Here is a 26,864-nt window from a genome sequence, read left to right as displayed (position 1 = left end):
GCCTGAAAAACAGTCAAGGTTTATTTAGAACAAAGGCAAGCTGAAGCCGTGCTTTTTTATTTGGCGTATTTGCTCAGATGCACAGGAATAGAAGTGCGCTTTAGAAGACATTACAGCACAGATAATCTAACCACTTTGTCAGGTTTTGTTTAGTTGTCATGAAAGCAAAAACAGCCCTTATCTTCCTAAAAAAAAATTATAGATACCAACAAATGAAATCTGTGCTCTGTAATTTAGATGTTAGAAAATGTCATCTGGGCACCTCGGGGTTGGCTCGTATCGGTGATGTGTTGTTCTGTCTGTGACAGTGTCTTGTGGGCATGCCTGTGGACAGACTGTGACAGGAAACAGTTTGTGTGCTGGAGTGATGGAAGTGGCGATGTGGAACAATCTGATGAAATGATTTCTGTTTCACCTCCTCCAGCTAGGTCACAGCATCCCTCGCGGACCAAAACCAATCTCAATAACTCTCTGTCTTTCTCTTTTTCTCTCTCTCTCTCTCTCTTTTCCTGTCGTTTTTCCCCTCTGCGTTCTCTACCTCCGTCTGCATCTCCAGTGTAAGACCTTAGCAGGGATATGCGACCACATCATCTCTCTGTCGTCAGACTCTCTGGTCTCTCAGTCTGCCCACCTGGAGGTGGTCCACCTTACCAGCATCATGCCCAGTGAGGGGCTGGTAAGGACACACCTGAGCAGGCACACACGATCCGTCAAAGCTGCTTTTAAAGATTTACTAATCAATATTTTCATATAAGCCATACACCAAATGACTTTGCGTCATGTGAAAGGGGTTTCTAGTGGTGACAAACCCGCAGAGAATTATCACGTGACTGTGTAGTACCCCTCAACTCTACAGAGCATTTTATCGCCTTGTAGCTTATTGTTTGGGTCTTTAATTTAGTTTTTGTGCAAAATATACATGAAAAGTTATGTAAAAACAGTCTTTACGTAACTGAATCCAGGTCTCTTCCATGCAGACAGGACTAATAATTAAATATTCAAGGTGTGTAAATATGCAATGCCTGCCTTTTTCTGTCTTATTCATTATTTATTGGTACGCAACTTAGGTCAAAGCTTGAGACTTGAATGTTTTTACTTTTAAGGCTTAAGTCAAGTTGAGTCTTTAGGTGGGGCGAAGTTTCAAGTACAGATGACAGCAAATCCGTAGAAGAACATGAACAACAAGAGCAGATGCTTTCATACAGAACACGAGGACTCAACGAATGGTTTTCAGGAGTACAGAACTGATGTGAATCCTGCACTATAGCCTTGGAAGTCATCCCAGGTGAACACAAGTGGGAGATTTTGGAGCAACGCGTTAGCCAGCGCTCTCCAACACCATCATCAAAACATAAAATGAGATACCATCTTTTGGGAGAAGATTGAGCTCAAAGACTGTTTGACAAGGAGCATTGAAGCTGTTCTAGAGGCTCTCCAGTCGACCAACACCTCACTATGACACTTTAATCGGTCACCTATCCGTAAGCCAAGTAGGGATGGGAACTGATACGTTTTGATCAATACTAATGCCATCATTGATTCTGCTTATCTGCCCAATTTATTGATTTTCTTATTGATTCCAAAAACATGCCTACACAGGTGTTGAACATCAGAACACCTGTTTTATTATCTCTGAGCCTGAACACAGTGTCTGGGAGACACTGAGAGAATTTCTGTACAGCTTTCATTTTCATTTGGTTTTCTATGTAAAAAAATCTGCTGAGCCTGCCTGCATGGTGCTAATGTTATTAGAACGCACAATGTTTACCCTCACTAATGGACATGTTGCGCGCTTGGGATGCAGTGGCACTTGTAAACTGTCACATATATGGCATACGTGGCAAGTTTAAGCCTTTGTTGCGTAGAAAAGCATAATGCTGGTGCTGCCACTTCAAGCTTTTTCTGCTCAGCCTCCCACTTCTGGGTTAACTCCAAAAAACACAGGAGCTTCAGGCTTACGTTGACAAAGTGCACGTTTACTGCTAAACTTTTCTGCTGCTCCACTCGCACTCACCGTCACTTTCGCTCGCTCTCTTTTCCCTTGCTTGACCACTCACTTTCCAAGCGCACCCCTCACACTGCCCCACCCACATTCTTACTTAAAATCATCGTTTTACAGACAATATAACTGGCATTGTTGGCAACCTTTTTTCATGAAATGAAACTACGCTTTAGGCCATTACTCCCTCTCCACTATGCCTCTCTCTTTTCCAAAAGTCATTGTTTGGTAATGCACAGCTGTCAGCACTGTTCAAAGGGATTGATAAGCCTGGAGGCATACAATTCCCATAGATCAGACAATTTGGGGCCAGTTCTCAACTGGAACTGGTTCTCGGTTTAGACTTGGTGACTTGGTCTAAAGTCCTTAGTGTATCACTCTGGTGCACACACAGATTTGGGGCAGATATGGGCATCTGTGGCTCAGAGGCTCAGAGGCTCAGAGGTAAAGTGGGTCGTCCATCAATCGCGAGGTCATTGGTTCGATCCCCCAAGTTAGCGAGTGTCCTGAACCCCAACTTGCTCCTCAGTGTGTGAATGTTCGTGAAAGAACAGTCTTCTCCATCTTATATTCGTCCTGTATGAATGAGGATATAATGTAAGAAAATGACTAGAAAGGTGGTAAACAAATACAGACCATTTATAAACAGAGACACAAATATAGGCTCACACTCAGAGGTAAAATGTGCATGTCAAGCATTCGCCCTGTGTACTCCATATATACTGAATCCTCCCTAACTGCCAGTGCTTGTGTTTCAGGGGATGTACATCAAATCGACGTATGATGGACTCCACGTCATCACCGGCACCACAGAAAATGTGAGTTTTTGTTTCACGCAGTTGGAAACTTGACTCTCCACCAACTACAATTTATGCTCTCAAATTCCACAATGACAATGAATCCTCGCCTCAGTATGTCCTGAATCTGCTCCCATTGTCTTTTCTTCTCTCCAATTTCTACCTCCGCAGTCTCCAGCAGACCAGTGTAAGAAGATCCACGCTGGTGATGAGGTGATCCAAGTCAACCACCAGACAGTGGTGAGTTAAAAAGCTTCCAAACTTAACACTGTGGTCATAAAGAACCACAGGAAATGTACTTTCCATGAGTTTCTACTGTGATCACACACTGCAAACTGTCTTTTGTTCTCCATTCTGTGCTATGTTGAGGAAATGTCAAGGTACATGATGTCTGCCACCACCACCACCACCACCACCACCACTGCCACCACTGCCACCGCTGCCGCTATGGTGCTTCCTGTCCTGTGCCTGTGCCTCTATGTAGGCTAATTAGACTTGCTGCGGGAGCAGATTATAGGACGATTGTTACAAGACCTTTGTTCAGTCCAGCGTGATTGTCAGCTCACTCTTTCTGGAATTTGTTCCCATTGTCGTAAGAAACCCCTGAAGGAGGCGTCTGGTTTGAAATGTGAACTCATGTTCCACTTTCAGACTTGAATAAGTTGTATTTCTGCCTTCAACTCATCACATCAGAGGGAAGCACAAAAATGGGCAGCCATTTTAAATGGAACGGAGCCTTGTGAGAGCATGTGATTGAGCGTGCTGTCTATTGCCTGTGCTGTCAGCTCTGGCACAAACGATTTGTTCCAGCGTTTATTTGAGATTTCTGAGGGGGGGGAGAGAATAAAAAGGCTTGTCTTTTGTGTGCTTTTTTCCGTAAGTTTTTCCCCGTACGTCTCGATAGGTGCCGCTCATGTGAAAGCGTGCATGCATGCACCGGGGAGCGGCGTTGATTGACGTGTGAGGGAGCTGCGTGTTATCGCTCTTCTTCTCTCTCCTCGGGGTGACAGTGCAGATCGCACCCTGCCAGGCTCCCAGCTTCAACCCCTTATTACTCCCACAGCTAGACCCTCACTACTCTGATCCCTCACTCTGGGGGAGGAGATAAGCAGGGGGAGACAGAGGTGTGTATGTGTGTGATGTGGAAAGGGGGGTGAGGTAGTCAGGGGATGCTGGGATGAGGCAGAGCAGGGAGAGTGGGGCGAAAAAAGGGAGGAGGAAGTAAAGAGGGACTTAGGGAGAAGAGGAAGAGGATGAAAAGGAAATGAGGGGAGATGGGGGAGATGGGGGAGAACAGCAGAGAGACGTCTCTAGTCAATATGGCTCTTTTTTCAATCCTAAATGGAGCTGCTGAAAAGGGAAGATGGATACACACTACCAGCAAACTCACTGTCAACATCACGGCTGATAAGTTTATCTAGCGAGGCCCCATATTTAAAAATGAGATTAGTGTGGATATTGAATGAACAAATTCCATTACATTATAGAATCATTATGTAGGCCTATCCCACGTATTTAGCAACAGCGCTGCCTTCATGTCTATGCATGAGCTTCTGTTTGAGACCCACTTCAAAACAGGACTCGCAGTTTTTAGCTCAGCTTCTCTTTTGAGGTAAAATGTGGAATTTGCTCAAATAACAAACTGATTGTTTGAAGAGGCAACATAATTATGTGGAGGTAATAGCATCTGGGAAAATAATGAAGACCCTGGGGATTTGAAAAACCTCTCTAGCAGCAGCAGTTTATGCTCTATTATTATTTCGGTAGGTCTCTCCTTTCTATTTGCATAACAGAACAGTTTTGAACTGGCCTGGTTAGGATTGGCTTTGTGTTTGCTGTCAACGTACAGAGCTGTCCCCCATTGTTGTGGATCTAACAAGGGTCGTGGTGCTCAGAAAGATCAAGGTCCAGTTCGGTTCACTTTCACCTCAGTTAATTCAGGGTTTTTCTTTGGCATGAAAACGTCCAACTCCTTCAGAGGAGACTGAGGACCTTGTGGTTTCAAATGTAACGGTACTAGTGTCGATACAATACCTGTGTTTCATGAACATGAGAACTTTGGCTTCTTTTGTTAGAAGAATCGGTTGACACTTTGGGAAATACACATACTGACAATAAATCAGTTCTTTTCAAATGATTTTTAAAGCAGTTTCGTTATCCTAACTTGAGGAATTGATTGAAATGTACATCTACATTTGTAGTGTGTGTATTTGTATTGTGTATTTATATTTGTAATGTGTTTTGTAAAAATCTCGTTTTTCAAGATTGTTGCAGAGAGTTAGATGAGAAGTTTGATATCACTTTCTCACCTGTCTGTTCAATAGGGTACTACAGCCAAGAAGGAGGGGGGAGGGGTCAGCTGGCTTAAACAAAATTAAATAGCATGTCAATTAATGAGATAAAGAGGTGCTGGTAGGCAGATTTCTTACCCATAGACAGACCCAGGCTACCAGTCTTGTCCACTTCCAGTCTTTATGCCACGCTGAAATAACCGTCGCTGGGCTGTAGCTTTATTTAAAACAGATATGAGATATGAGACAGGCTGTTTCGATACAAACAAAGCAGATAAGCTTTTGTCCCAAAGTGGTGAACTATTCATTTAATAAAAACGCCAAAGTGCTCAAATGGTAAATGCTGTGTGAACACAAGTAAAACTGGCAAAGAATAGAACAGAAGATTCCAAATGTAACCAGAGACTCAATGCCAGATTTTGGTACTTGAAGGTTTTTGGTACACAGACACATTACTGTCACTTGAAAATGAATTACATTTGAATAGTTTGAATTGATAAATCTCAAAATGTCTTAAATTCACGATTTCTGATAAAAAGGCCTTAAAAGTATTTAGTAGTCTTAAATTCTGTTTGGGAAACTTCTTAAATATTTGTTCATTGAATGCTGTCAGCCTGGACTAAAATCCAAGAACAAAACGCAACACAGTTCTCATTTTCAGTTCAGAGTTCAGTTCAGTTCCATTTACATCCATTCACTTAAGCTACAGTGAACACGTAACATTTGCGACTCCAGCTGTAGGACAAATATATTTTTAATCTTAATAAACATATTTGGACAGGTGTTCTTTAATTCAACCAGTTATTTTGTCTCACTTGTGCTTGAACTGACAGCATGTGTATTCATACGAATATATTTCCACATTTGATATTTTTATCGCAAAATTGTCCCTAAATGTAATTAAATGTTGGTCTTAAAGTCTTAAATTCAACTTGCTGATACATGTAGACGCCCTGGTGTGATGGCAGTGGTCCCGCTGAGTCCTAGTATGCCCCCTTTTGTTTCAGTGTGCAGGACAAGATACGCAGTAGTAACTTAACTTCTATGGTAGCTCTTATTACCGGTCATCGCCGGCTGAACCCGGAGCTCTGAACTGGGCCAAAGAGAACAGAAAAGGGGCTGCTAAAGGCTGACACATGCTGGTCATCATTATGTCAGGAATAAGGTCAGAGCAGCCCTGTCTGTGTGCGGCTGAGTGTGTGTGTGTGTGTGAGCTTGGTGGCCTCTGCGGACACTCCCAGTAGCTGAGACCAGTGTAGCCAATCAATTGCCTGTCGAGTGCTGTGAGCTCTGGAGACAGGCTGGCCGGAGCCGCGAGGAAACAAACCAGTCAGCATTCCTTTCTTACTCTCTCTCTTCTAACCAGTTTGACTAAGCCACCCTTTATTTTATTGTATCATATGTTTACTGGGACAGTGGGGGGCATAGTGGGAGTTTCTTGCTGTATTAGTATCCACAAAGTGTGATTAAGTATTTGGAAAAGATTTAGTACAACAGCAGTGTGTGTGATGGGATGGCAAGGTGGTGAAACAGCAGCAATAATGTCCAGTCGTCTGAATATCACAGGAACCACACACGCACACACACATATATCACACACACGTATCATGTGGCTGCTGTGCCATATGGGGCACACTTCTTGTGGCCTCTGCTTGACTTGTATTGTGTTTTACTGAGGAGTGTGTCTACCATTTTGTTCACCTCATTTATTTCAGTGAGGCTTGACTACATTCTAGAAACACCTCCCATTATAACACAAGTCGGCTCACCGCAAACTGCAGCCTCCAAAATGACAATAAAGTTAAATCTCTCTAAACTGTTTTCAATAAAAACTGAACGCCATAACCCCCATAAAAGTGGGATCTATTACAGGGCTGTTGTATCAGACTGCAGGCAACCTTAGCTGGGTTATATAATAAACTATGAACTTCACAACCAATTTTAGAGACTTGGAATACATATATTTCATGAGCTCATTCAAATGCTTTCTGTAGCAAATTTGTCAGAGATGACCTATGAATGACCCCAGTCTTGAACCAAGGAATGTGACTCTATGCCCGAGTGCACGAGAGTTATCTCAAAAATGTAAAGCACTTTATAGTACTCGCATGTCTGCATTATATTTATTTAAAAGTAGCTTGTTTGTAGTGATTTTACAGTATAAACAGTTGATATGTCCATTGTAATCATGTATGAAATAGAAGCACGTGTGGGTTCCACCGAGGCTTAAGACAGCAGCATCAGGACCTGTGCGTGGTGGTTTGCAACGACTGTTTTTAAAGTTTTGTATTTGCGTGGTGGTTTTCCTCAGCAGATTGCTCCCAGTGCATGTGTGTGTGTGTTTAGTTGGTTTGCAGCAGTTGTCTCGGTAGCCCGGTGTGTGTGCTCCTCAGGTGGGCTGGCAGCTGAAAAACCTGGTCAACGCTCTGAGAGAGGACCCATGCGGAGTCATCCTCACGCTGAAGAAAAGGCCCCAGAACACCCTGAGCTCCACACCGGCTCTGCTCAGGAACGTCCGCTGGAAACCACTGGGCCTGCAGGTAAACACCAACAGCACATGGACGCCGTAACTGCAGTATCATGACAAGGTGTTCGCCTCATCCTGACCTGGCAGGTGCTGAACTGACCGAATGACATGCTGACCACTCTTCCGAACACTCTTTTACATGTTCATCTGCACACTTCTTGGACTTACAGTCAAGGATTTGTGGTAGAATAATCTAGCACTATGTACAGTAAGCTGTGACTACCCCTGGCTTTTTCTTTGACTCACTCTCAGCACTTGTTTTTGTTACTGCCCACACTCTGCATTCTCCTGCCGGCATTTTAAACAAATCTTTTCAGAGGATACTTGTTCACTGTTTGACCTTGCATCAATCCTCCTGTTGAGCTTTTCAACAAATCTTCTTTTTTGCAGCCTCCCGTGCTGTTGGCACAGTTCAAAGCCATTCACAAATGTGTTGATAGCTAAACCGCCACCTGGAGAGAATGTATGCATATCAAAAGCATATATTCTTAGAGAGAGACAAGTCAAAATTGAGATAGTGAAGGGGGGGAACAGCTAGTTAAATCTTATAACTGCACTTTGTAGTTGTGTGAATGATTTATATGGCATAAAATGGAACTTTTCTGCCAGTGCAGTGTCACCAAAGGGTCCATCTCCGCTCATACACACACACATTCACATTTCCTGAGACTTTGCTCCTGATTCGGTCAACCTTTGCCCTAAAGGACGTCTCCTTCTCATAAGACAGTACGTTTTTAATGTACAGTATATCTAAAAAGTGGAATTCTTCAAGGCTTACAGCTCAGAGCGGGTGCACACATTTCACTTAAGGGCAAGTACTTTGTAAATCCGTTCAGTCAGTTGGTGCACAGACAGAGAGAGAGGGGAGGTGAGAGCCAGTCTGATTTCTACATGTCTGAGAGCATTTAAAGGCAGAATATAGCAGCGTACATTTGAGTGTATGTTCACATGTGTCATTGTGCGGATATGGTTTGTATAATGGCCCGGAAACTATTAAAACCCTGTAGTAACCATAGAGCCTACTGCAACTTCATCACCGTCTCCGTCTTTAACAAGGTTGCTGCCTTGTTAGATCATCGCTCTGAGTTGTTACCACGAGCTTATTGTTATATTTGCTGCGTGCAACAGCAGAGGACTGTGGGAATTCTACCCCTGATGGGCTGCTAAGACACAAATGCGCCGTGAGCGCCCAGATCAGAGCGCAGAGATATCTGCGGGAGAAGAGAAGAAAGGAGTGTTTTAGATTTGTTCTCTCTCAGAAAGACTGGAGCTCTTAATTATTCATAAGCAACTACAGGCAGCTCCACTGGCTCTGAAACAAGAGCCGCTACTCAGCAAATACTGGAGATAATGCACTGAATCCAAAATATCCTGCTAAACAGCCTGTGTGTGTGAGTGTGTGCGTACTGGGCCGGGTGTACACACATTTCTAAGCATGGCCGTGTGCATGCTTGTCCATCTGTGTGTGTCAAAGCAAGGGTGTGTTTGTGCATGCATGAAGAGAGATGTTTTCCGTTATCAGTGGCGTTGCTCCTTTGAGAGGCGAAGGAAGTGGGTCACTGCACTCCGTACGCTTGGTTTTGGATACATACTGTACGTACACACTCCAAAAACAAATACACATACAAACACACGCGTACTTGTACCTCTAAGCCTGGTTTTAGAGGATGAATTGTACGGCTGTGAAGTTTAGCCCGAATGTGGCAAACGTTCAGCAGGATTATAACTGAATCCACAAAGGAAACAATTTATCTCTCAAATTATCATGTGATTCCAGCTCCAAATCCCTTCATGGCAACCCATTGTAGTCCACTAAATAACAGCACACATCTCTCTGTCTGTCTTTGTGTGTGTGCATGTGTGTCTGTTTAGTCTACGGCAGGATTGAGTAAAAGCAATTCAATGATCCACTGTAATTACAATGACGCTGGCAATGACTTTAACAGATAAGTTGAGGATTACTGTGCCGCTGCACATTCCATGTCTGCCACGCTGCTGCATATGTGCGCGTAGGGAGTCACTTCATGAGTGAAGGCTACATCAGCGTCCACATCACAGGTCACACGTGCGCCACACATTGTCCGTGACCCCGCTTTCATAAATCTGTTTCATGTTTAGATACATAAATAATTACTTTGAAAACGCATGCTATTTTAGGCAACGTGTATTGGCCGGTTTTGTATTATTGATGTGCCAGCTGAAGGGGTGAGGGGTTCATAAGTGTATTTTTTTTTTTTTTTAGAATATTAGCTCGTTTTAAGCTTACCAGTATTAGACATCTAAAGATTGTAGCAAGAAACAAAACAATAACACAAAAATTCACTACAGAAATTTCAAGTTTGTTTGTCAACTGTAAAATGTCCCACGTGGTTCAATAACCTAATCTAAGATATCCAAAATGGTTTGATTCTATGAAAAAAGACAGGAGAGATGAATCTATATCTGATTTGTTGAACACAGAACACACTGATAGTGTTGGAAGACTCAAAAATCCAGTATTGGCATTTCCTCAGACCACATTTTGACTCATCACAGAGGGAAAAGCAGTGGTGTAAATAATTAAATGAGTGACGGCTGAATTCCATTTAGCTGCTTCAGTTTCAGAGTCCTGTTTTTACTCGTGCTGGCTCACTGTGAGAGTGACCATGACTTAGTGGGACACTTGAATAGAACGAAGCCACTTCTGTGAAAAAGACCTGTTTTATATTGAAAGCTGTAACGCGTGTAAACAGGTCAGTCAGAGATTCACAATGTTGGAAATTCATTCAGTTCAGTCAATGCAGCCTTGCTGTAAACTTTTTCTTCATACTGTTTTTGAACCTTTAATTCTCTCATATAGTCAAAATATTTTTGTTATGCGCAGTTTTGTATGTGTGTGTATTAGTGAGTCTGCATGTGAGCATGTGCATGTGAGGGTGGTGGGTTGGGGGGGTGGGGAAATTTGGTCTGTGGAAGCTTTGAGCAGCAGATTTTGAGGTATTCTGGAGTGGACGCAGCAGGGGTCAAATGGTTTAAGTGCTGTTTTAACAGACTCGAATTTCGCCTGCTGTGGAGGTCCCATCTCTCTTTACTTCTACCCCTACTCTCCTCTCTCCCCCCACTCCCCCTTTTCCATGCAGGCAGCAGTGGGCTGTAATCACTAAATTACTGTTTTCACTCTCAGCTCCAGTCACCACACTGCACAGCTCCCCCGCCTCGCTCTCCCTCTCCTGCACTCTTTCCCTTCGTCTCTCTCTCTTTGTCCTATTTCCTTTGCTCTCTCCTCTCTCTCCCTCTCCCTCACGTCCCTCTCTTTCCACCCCGTCTCCATTATTTATGGTAAAGCCGTCTTACTGTAAGCTGCCTTCATAAGAGGAAGACTGTGAGGGAGAGAGAGATGAAGATAGAGACAGGGCCTGGGGATGGAGGTAGTGCGGGGTGGGGAGGGGAGATGGAGGGGGGGGGGGGGCAGAGGATGGAAAGTTTGGAATATGAAATGAATTCGCCTAATGCACTGCTGATGAAATGATGAAACACTGGGCTTCCTTAATGAGAACGCTGCCCGCCTCGCCGTCGCTCAGGCTCTGTGTCTGTTTATCCATTCTGTCCGCACTTGCATCTCCTTTCTAAAACGCAGCGTCCTCCTCAGACGTACAGTAAAACACACCATTTTTCAAAATCTGGAAACCTCTTCCTCGGGGGAGAAATTGTCGGCACGAGCTACGTATTTGTCACCCCTGCTGTTCCGGCTGAGAGCAAATATAATTCACTTTAAATTTGGACCGAGTTTCCATGACATCAGAAGCGAGGCATCCTGTCCTCACGGAGGACCTGATGACAAATGAATCTACACGTCCTTGAGTCAAGCTGAGGTAGGAGGCCACGCTAGCTTTCCCCCATCCTCTCCTCCTCCTGTAGCATGGGGGAGAGGAGAGGAGAGGAGAGGAGAGGAGAGGAGAGGAGAGGAGAGGTTGTCATGGGAACAGACATGGAGAGCCCTGTGTGAGTGAAGAGGCTTGAGACAAAATGACAGAATAGTGAAGCGATTGAACGTGGGAGAGGCTGCACAGTCAGACAGATATAAAAAAAGACAACATACACAACATGGCAGCTCTGTGGAAATAACTCTCTTGTTTGTGATCCAGTGTTAAAATGAGTGCCGGCTGCAGTAAGAGGAAGATATCACAAATAAAAGGTTCCCTTCCCTCGTAACACCGTAAACTGTGTGCTTGTTTGTTTTACTGTGAGGCAGGAAAAGATCTAATGCTCAGTTTGTGCAGGTTGTGCTCTGAGATCCCCTCGACATCCTCCAATTATAATTTAATGAAAATGTGTACAAATAGAGTCATTCTCTCCCTCTTTCTCTCCTCTTTCTCGGCTCAGCCGGTCCCCACCAGCCCCACCAGCACCTCCCCTACACCCGGTGGAACTTTGGGCATGTCCAAAATGGACGCCCCCAGCATGCAGGACGTCTATATCCTGTCACCTGTCTCTGGACTCTACAGCACCAGGTCAGGCGCTTGCACACACAGATGTTTGATGATGGTGATTATGTTGATTATTATGATCCTGTTGATGGGGCTGATGATGGTGCTGATGACAGCGATGATGACAACTCTGCTCTCCCCAGGGAGGAGCTGGGTCTGATGTCATGTGATGACATCAGCCGCTACAGCGTGAGCACCCAGTCCGGCTCCAAAGGCTCAGAGGCAGTCAGCTACTACCTGGACCAGGACAGCGGTCAGTTTTTCTCCCTGCTGGAGGGAGACGGACCCCCAGGGCCTGACTACGACAGGGGCCGCAATACAGGGGTTCGCCGGCGGGACAAGACCCCCACCCATGGTAAGGGACGGCGGGTGCAATTCGACAGTGTGGATGGGGCAGTCATGGCCCTGTGTCTGTTCTGTAGACCAGCATGCTCTCTCCCACCAGTTTTCTCACCTTTTTCTCAGAGCTCCTCCATATGTGTACATCACTCGCTTCATGGCTCTGCTTCTTTGTGTCTTTACCTCGCGTGCACACGTCCCAAACACACTGATCACGTTCCAAAAGGTCAGTCCACAAACACTGTCTCTAGCTCCCTGTCTTCCTCACCACCTGTGTCACCCTTGTCCAAAACAGTTTCCCAGACATCCTGTACCGTCTTAGGAGACTCCCGAGGAGCCTATGATGGGCAAGGCGAGGGTCATGTGACAGACTGACGCATCGGAAGACTATTTTATTGTAGCTTTGCTAGCTACTGTTGGCTACAGCAAAGCCGTATGCGTGTAAATACTGTATAATCAGCAGGTATGCGTAGATGGAGTTGTGCCCAACACAGCTAGACCATAACCTATAATCAGACTTTGATTATACACTGAAAGACACAATCATTTATATTTTTGTATAAATGATGGATCAGAGACAAAGGGGTTACTTGTAGTTAAACCCACAGAGAATTCTGGCAGATCTACTGGGCCTTTTAATCTCTTTTAGCTCTTTGTTTCGGTTTCCCAGCTGCAAACTCTGCTCTCATCAACTCTGTTTTCAGCTGCAGTCAGCAGCTGTTTTCAACAAAACAATGCTCTGATACACTGACTGTATGCTACCTGCTAGCTGGAGGAGACCAAAATAGAGCTAAAAGAGGGTAAAAATTAGACTGTGTTGGATGTCTGCTGGATGTGTAAATAGTTGTTGTACTTTTAATAAGACTTTCTTTCTAATTTCGCTATGATAGTTTTACCAGAGACTTTTTTCTTTCATATGTGGATGTGTGGTCCAGCAAAAGACTGTTGCCAACTTGACTCTATAACCTGAAAATAAGACCATGTGACCTTTGCCTTGCATACCGTAGCAGTCCCTCGAGAGTCTCTCGCTCCCTCCCCCTCACCTGCACACACTTTGTCTCACCTGTCCTGCCTCCCAGCTGTCTCCCACGCTGTCTCTCAGTCACCGCCTTCCAGCGACACTCCCTCCCCCTAGCCGACTCTCTGATTGCTGATTGGTTGTTCCAGGTGACCTCAGGCCTGTTTCCATGCCTCCCGAATATAACTGGATGGCCGAGGCCAAGGAACCCAGCATGGGCAAGAGAGGGAGCCGAGGTACACACACACAAATACATATACACTCAAAAACACAGCCCACTCAAACACGAACGGGTCGGACTGGTGCTGTGCTTCGCTCCATACTCAGCTCAACACATTTCAGCTCATCCTCTGGTTATCCATGGTGGTGTGGTTGTGTGAGGATACATATCGGCCAGGTATGTATCTGAAAGAGCGACGAGTAAACATAAATGCAAGGAAATTGCATTTATACAGCCGCTCTGGAAATGAGGCTATTTCTATGTGACCAGTTCTAACCAGCTTCACCGTTTTGCAGCGAGACTCTATCTGTATTCGACCAAGGTTCCTCCACTCTACCATCAGAAAGTCCATGAATAACATTAAAGCACAATACTACTGTCGGGGCCCTGTCATTCTCCGTCTCCTTTTCTTTCTCCCAGTTACTTTTTAGTTTTTCACATTTAAGTATATGGATAATAAACAAATTAGGTGAGAGGTTTTTTCTATCTGGAGCGAAAGCGGGATAAAACTTCCTGTGACTCACAAGATTTAGCAGTACTGCCCTCCAAATCAGCATAATCACTGCAAACAGATTAGCTGTATGTCCCCGGCTGTGGATCCACATCAGATACTACGGCTCGGAGGCACTTCTATCCCTTTCTGGTTGGGTTTTATCTGTAAGGGTCTATTCACCCTCGCCGGTTTCTACTTTGGCGTTCTCCCTCGACTCTACGACCCTATCTCCCACCTCTGTGGTTTGCCTCCCGCTCTGCTGAGCCTGTCCATCCTCTGATTGCTCCATCCTTCTATCCCCTCTACCCCTCCCCTCTCATCCTCACAGATTCAGACAACTCCCTGCTGCGTTACCTTAGTGACGACAAGATCCTGGTGATCGAGGAGGAGCCCGAGGGTCCGGGCAGAGAGAGCCGACGGGATTCCACCAGACGCTCTCGGCGCAAGAGCCGCAACCCCAGCAGCCCTAGCTTTCCCATCAGCCCCTCCATGTTGTCCTCCACCCTGCGTCTAGACCAGCCTCCTGATGCTTTGCCTGTACGTACACAGTCTCTTGTATTTGCTTTTTAACCCTTTTACACGTCAGTGAATTATAATACTTTATATCTGCGTTCAACTGGTTTCTATTTTCTGGATTAGATGCAATCATTAAGAGTAAAGTGTTTTGCAGTGCTACATTGTTTCTCACATTGTCTGTTTAAGTCTGTCAGGTGTGTACTTGTGTTGTACTTGCCTTTAGGTGCCATGTTAAAGGATAGGACTGGCTATGTGCTGTATTTTTCAATTTCATTCATTTCAACAAATCCCATGAAACGCCCATGTATTAATCCACAACTGAAAATAGTCCTTATAGCACATGTGGACTAATGTTACATCGGTCAGTCTTTTAATGGGATTTGTTAACAGCCCTGTCCTTCAAAGACAACAACCAAGTGTGCACACAGTGACATGTATAGACAATGTTATTTAATGTGCAGGCACGTTTCACCAGACCAGACAGCTGGAGACAATAGTTCAATAAGTATTGAACTTGATTAGTCAACAAGGTGGATCTTGTGCAAAGTTTTACAATATAAACTGAAGAAAATAAAACATAATGCATTTCCAGCGTACACCTTCATAAAAAAAGATCCTGATCTGAAGTACTCAGATCCTTTTCTTAATTAAAAGTACTAATACAACAATTTAAAAATAATGATGATTACTAATTATTTATAATTATTTTAACATTTCTAAATAACTATTAAATTATTACAATCTTTTCACACATTTTTGGTTTATAACAACTTTGAGTAGAAAGGTTTACAATCATTTTCATTGAACTGATGAAAAGAGTGAACTACAAGTTAAAATCACCTTCAAAGCTTTAATCCTGACGGAGTTACCTCACTCACTCACACACCATCCTTCATCTTACAGTTTATGTCTGTGTCCTCTCTGTGGTTGCAGAATAGGTCATGGTGTACACAGATTCACAGATTCACACACATTGTTGGCTGTGTGTGTGTGTGTGTGTGTGTGTGTGTGTGTGTCAGGTAGAGGAGACAAAGGAGAGTGAGGATGATCAGTGTCATTGCATGGCTGCCAGCTTCACGATTACGAGAATGACAGTGACACTCTCAGACACACCCCTCTCTAACTTTGTGTTTTCTTTCATGCACACGCCTGTACACACACACACACCCACACACACACCCACAAAAGGACATACACAAGCAAACACACTAGCACCCAGGAGAGCATTTGTATGCAGGGTAGCCATCTCACGACTCATCCTAACTCATCCTAATATCCCCATCTCCTCAGACACGCCGGAGTCTAAATAGGAGTTTATTCTGGACAAACACACACGCACATGCGCGCACACACACACGCACACACACACTTGCATACATGCACGCACACGCACACACACCCTGTGAGCAGGTGTATGACTCAGCATCAGCCAGACCAATTACAAGCGCGACTGACAGACTGTGCTTAAAACACAGCGCACGCAAACACACACACACACACACACACAAACACACAGCGTGCTAACAGCTTAGCTAACACCAGCCCTCTCTCACCCTCTCAGCTGTGCGCTTCTCATGGAGGTGACTCATATCTATTCGGTGGCACATACAAGTATACTATCCTGCACTAACAAGCATAGGCTAACCTTAATGACCTGCCTGTTTTCGCTCTCTCGTTCTCTCTGCATGACTCTTTTCTATTAACACAACATGCCAACATTTTAGCAAAAAAACATGTCACCTCCACAAGTTGTAGAGAAGGTTTATACCTCTGTCTTGCAGTCATGTATTTCTCACAGTGCGTAACAACACATTAAGTCACTTGTGTTGCATAATGGTGAAGTAGTATGGACGGATTATGAGGTGATGGGGCCCTGGGACTCATGGCTAGGGTTTTGGGACTACCTGACCCTCCTCTGCATTGTTTATCCAAAATAAACTTTTTGGGCAATGATTAGCACAAAAAAAGTATTTTGATTGAATATTTGCAAACTGAGTAAGATACATTTGGCTGGGAGGATTATACTGATGGTTAATGACAGCTCCACACCTTTGAACTTGTACAGCTGATCAAGCGTGTAATCTGTTGGTGATGAAATTGATCAAATGTGAAGCAGCTGGAGGCCTAAGGACAGGCTGGCAACATCGAACACATTTTTTTTAAAGAGAAGCTTTAGTACTTTACCTGAACAGTACTGTATTTTGTCTTGTGTATGTCTTGTTTACATGCACAGTAAGCATGACGCTGCTAACCAGCCCCTCAGTCTTGTAACATGCACAGAAACTGTACTGATTGTATTGTACTGAATAGTGTTTTAGTTTTTAATCTACATAACTTGTCACATAAAGAAACCTTGAATATCTACAAAAACACTCTTTAAACAAAATATGTTATTATAGTTATTATTATTAGTAGTTACCAGTAAAGGTGTGCAGAGGAAGTGTGTCCGCGTGTGCAGCCATGTAGGTATGGAGAGTTTTTAGAGGCTCTTTAACGAAGCCTGTTTTTGTCTCTTGCTTCTCAGCGAGGTGCGGACACGCTGCGAGCAGACACAACCGACAGGTGAGTTTGTGTTTGTGGTTTTCTTTGTGGTTTGACCACATGCTCGTGATTGATGGAAGGAGTTGTAAGAGTCATTTGTGGTTACATTCAATCCTGTCTGTCCTTTCTGTCTGCAGGTACTCCGGCTCAGGAAGCTCAGGAGCGGCCTCCATGAGGAAGGTAGGAGAGCGGACGGCGCTGCTGGGGGCTGACGTGTGCATTTCTGTGATTTTTCTTATAAATGTATCCATACTGGTTCTGATTATTAAATCGTGCTGTCCATCCAGTGTATTTCGATTTGATTTCGACTCAAATCCCATTTTAATGAAGCGGTTACTTGGGGTCGATGTGTCCTAATAATAGCTAAAAACACAGCCAGACAAGAATAGGAGAGATACCTGAGATGAAATCCATTCAGCAATGTAAAAATTAAATAAAAGACAACAGTCGGATGAGGTAAATTGCTTTCCATATTTAGGTTACTGTGACACAGGAAGCTGTCTTAGTCATTAGCCCTAGCCTCTCCTCCACAGCACTATGAGTTGTAGCATTTGGTGAGTCAGCTCAGTTGACTATGAACAGATATTTATTCAGCTTTGTTACCTAGATAAATAGCCTGCGGGTGTGTGCAGCTATGTTAATGTTGACACCTACAGTATAGCCTACACACATTAGCTTCTTTGAGACGCATCAGCTACTCAGGTGCATTTGCTGACATAATCCAAACACAAAATCAGAATCAGTGTTTTCAAATATATAAAAGTAGCAGCTAATGGGATGCGGTTCACCAAACCCCGACATCCCAGTGGTTTTAGCCTCTGTGGCAGACAGCTTTCAGTTCTCCATCACAGGTTGTAGGTCACTTCCTGGCTGTGGCAGTTTTAGAGCTGTGATCCCTCTGTGCCTGTAATCCTCTCTGCTGTGTGCCTGATCAAACAGAAATAAGCTAAACATGGAGAGTGAACTGGCTGCACCCTCACTACATGCGTCAACATCGACCCAGAAAGTTTGCATGAATGTGTCTTTTTTGAGCTAATATGTTTTTTTTGTCTCTCCCCTCTAGTCTTTCCATTACACCTCTTTAAGAACGAAAACCAAAAAGAGAAGTAAAGGTAGAAACACCAGTGCATTATCTCTTTATATCAACTTGTGTATGATCTTTACGGTTGGCGTATGTAGGATATGTAACTCCACAAAGAACGAACGGTTTACCTGGAAAATGTGCACTGTGCTGTGTGATAGGCTTGATGATATAACACAGTGCTTATGTATGTGAAAAGTCCGGATGCAGAGTAGTTGATGAAAACAACGTAATGCACACACAGGTGCAATAACACTGCACTTGCAAAATAGAATACCTGCCACACCTGATTGATTTTTTTACCTTTTCTGGCAGCTTCTGATTTATCGCTGTCATTGTCATTGTAATACTTTGCAGATGTGCAAAAAAATTCTTCAAAAGCTCACATTACCTGCTGATTTTACAAGAAGAAAGTTGCACTGTAAGGTGTCCTAAAAAGAGTCCAGACGTTTCGATTCAGCCTGTTCGAACCAGACTGGAACCACTAAATACATGGCTACACTTCTACTTTACTTACTAGTATTTTGTGTGATTCAACTCCTAATGCCATGAAAATTCCTCTCAGCATTCACATTCCTTTCCTCTCTCCGCAGGTTCCCTCACTAGTGCCAGTCGAAGGAGAATTTCCTGTAAGGACCTGGGTCACGGTGACTGTGAGGGCTGGCTGTGGAAGAAGAAGGATGCTAAAGGCTACTTTACCCAGAAGTGGAGGAAGTACTGGTTCATCCTCAAAGAGTCCAGCCTCTACTGGTACACCAACCAAAATGTAAGGAATCACATTCGCCTGTCATTGTGTCCTGAATCTTATTGTCAGTCAGACTCCTCGAGTTTTCATTGGTTTTCTATGCAAAAACACTAATGTACAACAGTCAGGTACCAAAACATCGGAGAATTAAAGCAGCACTCCACTGATTTTACAAATAAAGGTCAGCCTACTCATCGTGGAGAGTATTAGTCAGTGTGTAAAAGCACCTGCTAAATGTCTTCTGTGGTTTTTAGGAGGCTTTGTCAAGTCTGGGAAATTAACCCTGATGATGTCATCAGCATAATCTTGAGTTAGGTTCAAGACAGGAAATTTAGCAAGCTGGGACCTTGAAATGTTTGACAGCTCTGCTTGAAAGTTGACTTAAAATGATGAATCGGTTATCTAAATAGCTGCAGGTTCATTGTCTGGCTATTGATCATTGTAGCTCTAATTCAAAAGAGTTGATCTGTCCTCTGCATTCAGAGCATTTTGACCCCATACAAATACAAAATTTACACTGTCACGTGACAACTACCTACCTCAGAGAGGGTTCCCCAAAAAAGAGAAGCATTTTTAAAAGTGGCTGCTGCCGTTATGTTACGAGGCTATGGCTATGTCATGGCGTTGGTACAACCTTCTCTCTGTTGGTTTAAATGGCAGAAAGAGCTTGAAGATGCATACTGAAACATACTGTACAGGCACGTGCAACATCACATCATTTCAACCCTATGTTGGTACAACACCTTGCTAATCTAGCTAGCACATTGTAGTACAGCTCCAGGTACTGGGACACCAACATTATCAACATGGATGTATCAGCTCACTCTCTTTGACACGTAATGCTAGTCTCCTTCATTTTGACTGGCCAAAGCAAAATCTGTGCGCGTTCGTGTGAGCGGCAACTGCTTCAAACCCCTACTGCCATGATCAAAACTGCTTCTCCTCTGCCGCTGTCCCCTTATTGAAATAACCGTAGGCGGTGAGTTACGTCACGGTGGTGTGAAAGCCGCATAAGACTTTAAAATATGGTTTTGATGTCTGGATCAATGGATCATAAGAATATCTGCAATAATTTGAAGAAAAAGAGAACTCATCTAGACCCAATAATTAACTGTAAATGTGACAGTGTGTTGTTGTTACTCAGTTTTCTAGCTAAGATAGTCACATCTCATCTATCTTTTTCATGTCAGGTGGTGAAAGGAGTTCATCCCAGTCAATGTAAACAACATATGTTGTTTCATATGCTTGACTAGAGTACTGCCATCCCAAATAAAATTGGTATATCAGTACATATGACATTTTGTTCCCTGTGTTGATGATGTACCACCACTCTCCATCTGTCTGTGCCTGCAGGATGAGAAGGCTGAGGGCTTCATCAGCCTCCCAGAGTTCAGAATAGACCGAGCCATAGAGTGCAGACGGAAATTGTGAGTGTCCCTCACATGTCGCCAGAATCACTCATCAAGCACATTTGCTCGCACCCACACAACATGAATGCACACAAACCCACTGCGCATACGCGAAAACACTAATCGCTCTTCTTCTCCCTGACTGACTGCAGTGCCTTCAAAGCCTGTCATCCCAAAATCAAGAGCTTCTTCTTCGCCACAGATTGTCTTGAGGAAATGAACAGGTGAGTGAGTGGGTGTCCCTGCGAGTAACTGAACTGAATGTTTGTGTCTTAATGTGGACAATAGTCAGATGCTGGGGACGTCACGTGTTCTTTCATGAATATTTTAACTGAGTAAACCAAGTTTACACAAGGCAACAGCCCACGCAACACTGTGCATGAATAAGGCATGAACCTGGCCCTCTGTTGTTAAATGTAGAACTGTGTATGTGTGTGTCACGTGTGTGCTTGTGTGAGAGGGAGATCATAGTGATGTTTGCAGTAGTGCTATCTGATGAGCTCTAATTATCCACACCTCCTCTCCATAACATGGAGAGATAACTTGGGGAGAGTAATTATCCAGCTATATTTACTTCCATACTGCGTGTGGAGGTTCGTATGTGAACACGCTGTTGCACACTTTTTCATGTGCGTTTGGATACGTGTGTGTGAATAGGTGGGAGTTGGTGTAGGCGCCAGAAAAGTATCCTTGAAAATGTATCATTGCTTTTTGGTGCATTTATTTACATAGGAGTGTTGGCCTAATACAATGTTTGCAGTTGAGGTTGGAAAATGCTGTGGAAAATGTAAGCGTATTTGACCAATCGGAGACATTCAGTGCTGCAGGCCCCACAGTGATAGTTTCTAGGCCTTTGGAAAATACTAAACCCCAAGCAGGGAGTAATTGGGGGTAAGATAGCCTGAGGACTAAATATAGACAGTGGTTCCACTGAAGCTCAGGTAAATGTTTCTAAAAATGTCTTGGTGCCCTGGGAAAGTTCTTGCTATGAACACTATATAATAAAGCTATAATAAAGATAATCAGAAGCCCGAAGATTGAGTTCAAGGAAAAAACAAAACTGATGCTGAAGCCTGAGTGTGATAGGACTGGTGTCATTCTAATTTTTTCCTTATTCACAGCTAATCCTGTTAAAAGACCAAAATCGACATCTCTCAATACTTTATAATTCCCCTACCTTGTCTGTAGCCCATTTGTTCCTAATAAAGACATAAATCTTTTTTATCAGCCTCGACAGTGTGCGGCTGGTATTGTTTTCACCTTATGAGTGTGTGTGTGTGTGTGTGTGTGTGTGTGTGTGTCACCATGGCAAAATGTGGTGACGGAGACACTCATAGTAGCACAAAAGCAGTTTTGAGGTCTTTTCTAGGTTTTATTTGCCAACGTGATAGCATCACAACCATGCAAGATGCAGTCATGAAACTTAACTTTGCTTTGCCTTACTGATTTCAGACATGGGTGTGGTCTGAGGCTCTGGAAGTTAGGGGGTAGGAAGTAGTGAAAACACTTTACGCCCACATTGGCCCACATTTGTTTTAAGTCTGTAGTCCAGTTTCAATCAACCATTCCCAACCACTGACATGAACTAACATGACACATCTTACATAGTCTACACATACTGACGCAGTATATTGTGCACACATCCATTAAGAATGACTGTTACAACCTTAAAAACAAAGCACATTAAATCTTTACTTGGAAGACCCTATCCAGATGAGGTTGGTTATGTATATTGAATGTGTCATGTGAATGCGCTTCATTGCACCATACACACCGATTTGGCGTTGTGGTTGGTGTGATCCCATTGCAAGATGACCTCTAGTTTATTATCATTTTTAAATGCCATCTTATTTCCCACAACAGCTGGATACTGTAGATTCTAGCAGGCCTCACTCAAAAGAGAAGAAGTAGCGCATTTGTTGGTGACTATTTTCAGCTGCGGATTAATACACATTTGGCATGCTAGTATCTCTGGCAGCAGATCTGTGTGTGTGGGACTGACTCAAAATAAACTACAGTGCCCATGATCATCCTCATGACATGCCCGCTAGTGGACAGTGTAGTTTTTGGACAACAATGGAGCTCTGTGGCAGTACCTGTTAGTAGCATCAATTCAGCCTTCATTTTGGTCTTTTCGTGGGATTTGTTGAGAATAAGAAAAAAAAAAGTAATCTAAATGTGGAAATTGCTTCCTGTAGGATGCGCTTCCTAGTGTGATGAGTTTCCTGTTCCTCGTGCACAGACTGGGCCTCTATTCTTAGCAGCGACCTTATTATTAGGTGTCTGCGGAGAGTCACAGGACAAGCAAGGATCTGCAGTGGAGACAGACAGACAGAGGGGTGGGAACGGGGCAGGAAGCGGCGGTGGTAGAGAAAGAACGCCATCTGAGACTCGCTGTTCAGAGCGAATGGTGCGGAGGATTGTCACTTCTCCCCTTCTGCATCCATCTCTCTAATTATCTCGATGCTTTTCTCTCCTCATCAAGCGGATGGAGTCAGTTAGACAGATATCAACTGTTAAGAGATACCACTTAAATTATTTAAAGACAAAGTTTTTTATTCATCACTCTCCATTTACCCAGTATAACCCACACTTACCTCTCCTCCGCTCGGCTCCTCTGATGCCTTCCCTCTCCTTACTTCTCGCCCCTCACCTTTGTCTTCTGCTTCCTTTCCTTGTTCCCTACAGGTGGATGAACCGGCTGGGGCTAGCCGCTATTGGCTACACACCAGATGACAAGGTGCCACGCCCTGATGAAGGTGAGATGGATTTATTTGGCTTACACTTACCTACTTTACCTTCCTGTCAATGATCTACTAACGTGTGTGTGTGTGTTTGTATCTCTATATCAGACTACTGGAGTGAGAGTGATCAAGACGAGGTCGATGGTTCAATGACGCTCAAACAGGAGGGACCCTCATCCCTTTGTGATACTTATCACCGCACACCATCAGTAAGTATACACACACACACACACTCAACATTTTCTTTGCAGTGTTTCAATCTGATAGAATATTTTATTCCTAAAAGCCCCACAGTTTTCAGGGCTGCATAGACCAGAGCTCTCAGCATTAATAAAACATCAGAGTGTGAGAGTATCGGGTTCGGTAAGCAGCCAAGACCATCATGTGTCTGTGTTCTGCTGCCAGAACTTGTTTACAATCGCACCTCTAGATGGCGACAGTTGTTCTCTCACAGATAATGTAACACTGAAAGATACTTTTAATGTTAAAATGCTCACACATGCACATTAAGGTCCAATGGCATTGGTTCCAAGTCATGTCAGCCATTTCTGGAGTTACTCATCAGCCATCTCATTGCTTTTTTGCTCTCATCTTTTGGTCTTCTTCTGTCCTTTATGCTTTCCTGTCTTTCTTTCTTCTCTTTTGTCCCTCCTTGCACACCTCCTCCTACTCCTTGTTTTGTGGGTCACATTTTTCTTGTATCTGTGCACATATTTCTCCTCTCTGTCAACTTCTTTGTATCCCTCCTCACTCCTCTCCATTCTAACCAACCCCGTTCACCTCGCAAACCCTTGGCCCTTCAGGTTAACCTCCTTCACAGTTATGACCAGTTGCCCCGCTCAGTCAGCTCCATGAGCCTCATGCGCTCCACTCCGTCCCCACTCCCTCCACCAATGAGTGCCTCCACCTCCCCCATCCCTCCACAGATGGTCTCTTCCACTTCCCCTCTCCCTCTCCAGGTCAACTCCTCTAGTCCCTTCCCGGAGCCCAAGCACGGCCGACATTTCTCCAGCGAGTCCACACACTCGCACTCCTCGGCCGAGGACCAGCGTGGAGATGGCATGGGCATGGGCACGGGCACAGGCAGCACCAGCACCCATTCGTCAGGGTGCCGCTCTTCCCATCGTGAGCGACGCTCCTGGCAGGACCTCATTGAGACCCCTCTGACCAGCGCAGGGCTGCACTTCCTCCAGACGGCGCCGGGGGAGAGTGATTACGGAGGCCTAATGGGGAGCATGGCTGGAGAGATGGGGCTATACGGAGGGCTGGGCAGACAGGGCATGTCCCCGGAGAGACGCAGGCAGGCCACGCTGCCCGTACGGAGACACCACGCCGCAGAGAGGGACAGGGAACGGGACGGGCCCTTCCCTCTGGAGCGAGGTCCACACACACACAGCCACACACACCGACGCTCTCACAAGCAGCGCAGCCAGAGTCTGCCGAGGAACAGGGACCCGATGCCAGGAAAGCTGTTACACACCTCAGCTCATATGGAGGAGAGGAGCGAGGATGAGGAGGCAGAGGGGCAGGCTGCAGATATGCTCCAGGGTGAGGAGGGTAAGGAAATTACACATAATCTGTTTTATACAAGGAGAGAAGAGGCAGTGCGCACAAAAACTTTCAGAGGCATGCATGGAAAAAAGTCTCAGGATATTGTGGTAGAGAGAGACGGAGGGCATAGATTTGTTATGAATATATTTTGGATAAAATTAGGCAGTGATGGAGGAAATACACAGATCTATTACTTGACTAAAATAGCAATACCTCACTGTAAAAATCCTCCACAAGTCCAGGAAAAGTATTACCAGCAAAACATTCTTAAAGTCTCCAAAAGTAAAAATACTCATGATGGAAAAACTAGACCTCTGTGAGTGTTATAGTATTAGACATCATATTATTGGATAAATACTACTGATGCATTAATATATATATTTTACAGATATTTGACACTGTCAGGCAGTTTGATTTATGGCAGCCGATCACATTTTGTAGGATCATAATGTGGTTTAAAATATAAAATCGTGTGGGGTTCCTAGAGACCTCTTAAACAGCTCGGAAACACATCTAACATCAGTTTCAGCTGTTTTATCAGCTTGATATTACTGATCCTAATTTTAAGAAAATAAACATGACTTTGAACTGATGATATGTTTCAGGAATCTGCCACTGATGTGGGTCTCAGGGACCCCAGTAGTCAGACAAGATAAACAGAGAGGATGTTCAAATGCTCCACATCTGTGATTGTGTGGCGTGCGGTACTCGCTCTCCCAAATGCCAAATAAGTCTATCAGGATTTCTGTTATTAACTGTTATATAACAGCTACAAACTACTTTGATGAAATAACACATCTTTATGATATTTTCAGTAAGAAACAATGAGAAAGAAAAGTTAATGCCAACCAGGCGATTGACTGATGAAAAACTAAAAGATTAAATTCTGCTACACAAAATTGGGTTTTTTTTTTCTTTGCTTTTTTTCATTGCGGAGAAAAAAAGGGAAAGTGTAGCTGTCCAAAAATTATTCAAATGAAAACAGTCTGAGGAGGGAAAATCTATCTTCGGTAACCTCTATTACGACAGTATTTGTATTAAGCACAAACCAAAGAGTTCGGAAACCATTGATTGTTGGGCCAGACAATAGATACAGACAGCAGGCCTCAGGAGAAAACAGCTTTGTGCTCTTATCCTCCGCTTCTCTTATTGTTGTTCATATGGTTTGATATCTGAAATGACACTTTTGGAAGACAGTGTCTTTCACAAGACAAAGGTCAGCAATGATTATCTTCATTATTGATTAATCTCTTGATTCGTTTCTCAATTGATGGATTAACCATTTGGTGTACAAAATGTCAGAAAATAGTGAGCCGAAGAACAAGTTTACCTCCTCATGATGCCTGCTTTGTTCAACCCACAGTCCAAAACCCCATAATAGTCAGTTTACTATCATAGACGTCTAAGAAAACCAGCACATATTCACATTTTAGAAGCTGTCAATCAGCTAATTGATTAACTGACAACTGTTTGAGCTCTATATTAAACACACCGCTGCATGTGGGGCTCACTGGGTCATTCTAGCAGTGACTCTGACTCTTACTGGTCCTCTCCTGGGTGTCTTAGACCTGCGGGAGTTGAGAGTTGAGAGCAGAGAGAGGAGGGTGTCGGAGGGAAGGGAGCGGCGGGTGTCAGAGGGCCGCGAGCCGGAGCTGTTGGACGGGCTAGAGCAGCTGTACCGGGCCCTGGAGCAGGCCAACGTGACGGCCCTAGGAGACCCAAGGCCCTGTAGCAGGCAGGAGCTCCGACGCTGTTTCACCCAGAGAGCCAGGGACCCTCTGCTCAATGACAGGTTGCATCGGGTCCGAGCCCTCCGCAGTACCTTGAAGGTAGCACAGACGCAGGATTTTGGGAATTTGAATGAAGCATCAGATGATTCACTGTGGTAACTTCCGGGGTGTCTGTTTGCTCCCCTAGGCCAAAGAGTCCGAGCTGGCAGTAATCTGTGCCCTCCTGGAGGACCCTGGCCTGTGCTCCCAGACCTTCAGAGAGTGGAAGCAGTGGCACAGCGAGCTCTACTCAGACATCTGCCAGCTCAGTCCTGGCACCAACGGCCAGGACGACCTCTCCCCGCTGGCCGCACCTCTCATGACCCACACACACTCCTTCATTGAGACACATGTGTGA

The 26,864-nt window shown here is 44.3% G+C and overlaps 1 protein-coding gene across 1 annotated transcript in view; it reads left to right on the top strand.

Annotated features, from left to right (window-relative positions):
- The window catches only part of LOC139207061 (connector enhancer of kinase suppressor of ras 2), a 52,803-nt gene extending 25,939 nt beyond the window's left edge, over positions 1-26,864 (top strand). The window contains exons 6-24 of the mRNA XM_070836693.1: positions 557-676; positions 2,758-2,817; positions 2,968-3,036; positions 7,481-7,627; positions 11,977-12,104; positions 12,224-12,435; positions 13,587-13,673; positions 14,479-14,687; positions 17,191-17,228; positions 17,345-17,387; positions 18,271-18,319; positions 18,882-19,054; positions 20,387-20,460; positions 20,595-20,666; positions 23,131-23,201; positions 23,295-23,395; positions 23,990-24,743; positions 26,304-26,566; positions 26,655-26,864. Of these exons, the coding sequence (XP_070692794.1) occupies positions 557-676; positions 2,758-2,817; positions 2,968-3,036; positions 7,481-7,627; positions 11,977-12,104; positions 12,224-12,435; positions 13,587-13,673; positions 14,479-14,687; positions 17,191-17,228; positions 17,345-17,387; positions 18,271-18,319; positions 18,882-19,054; positions 20,387-20,460; positions 20,595-20,666; positions 23,131-23,201; positions 23,295-23,395; positions 23,990-24,743; positions 26,304-26,566; positions 26,655-26,864 (2,880 nt within the window). The remainder of the gene's footprint in view (positions 1-556; positions 677-2,757; positions 2,818-2,967; positions 3,037-7,480; positions 7,628-11,976; positions 12,105-12,223; positions 12,436-13,586; positions 13,674-14,478; positions 14,688-17,190; positions 17,229-17,344; positions 17,388-18,270; positions 18,320-18,881; positions 19,055-20,386; positions 20,461-20,594; positions 20,667-23,130; positions 23,202-23,294; positions 23,396-23,989; positions 24,744-26,303; positions 26,567-26,654) is intronic.

Source organism: Pempheris klunzingeri, chromosome 9, assembly GCF_042242105.1.
Source record: "Pempheris klunzingeri isolate RE-2024b chromosome 9, fPemKlu1.hap1, whole genome shotgun sequence".
NCBI lineage: Eukaryota > Metazoa > Chordata > Actinopteri > Acropomatiformes > Pempheridae > Pempheris > Pempheris klunzingeri.
This window is presented reverse-complemented; position numbering and strand designations above follow the sequence as displayed.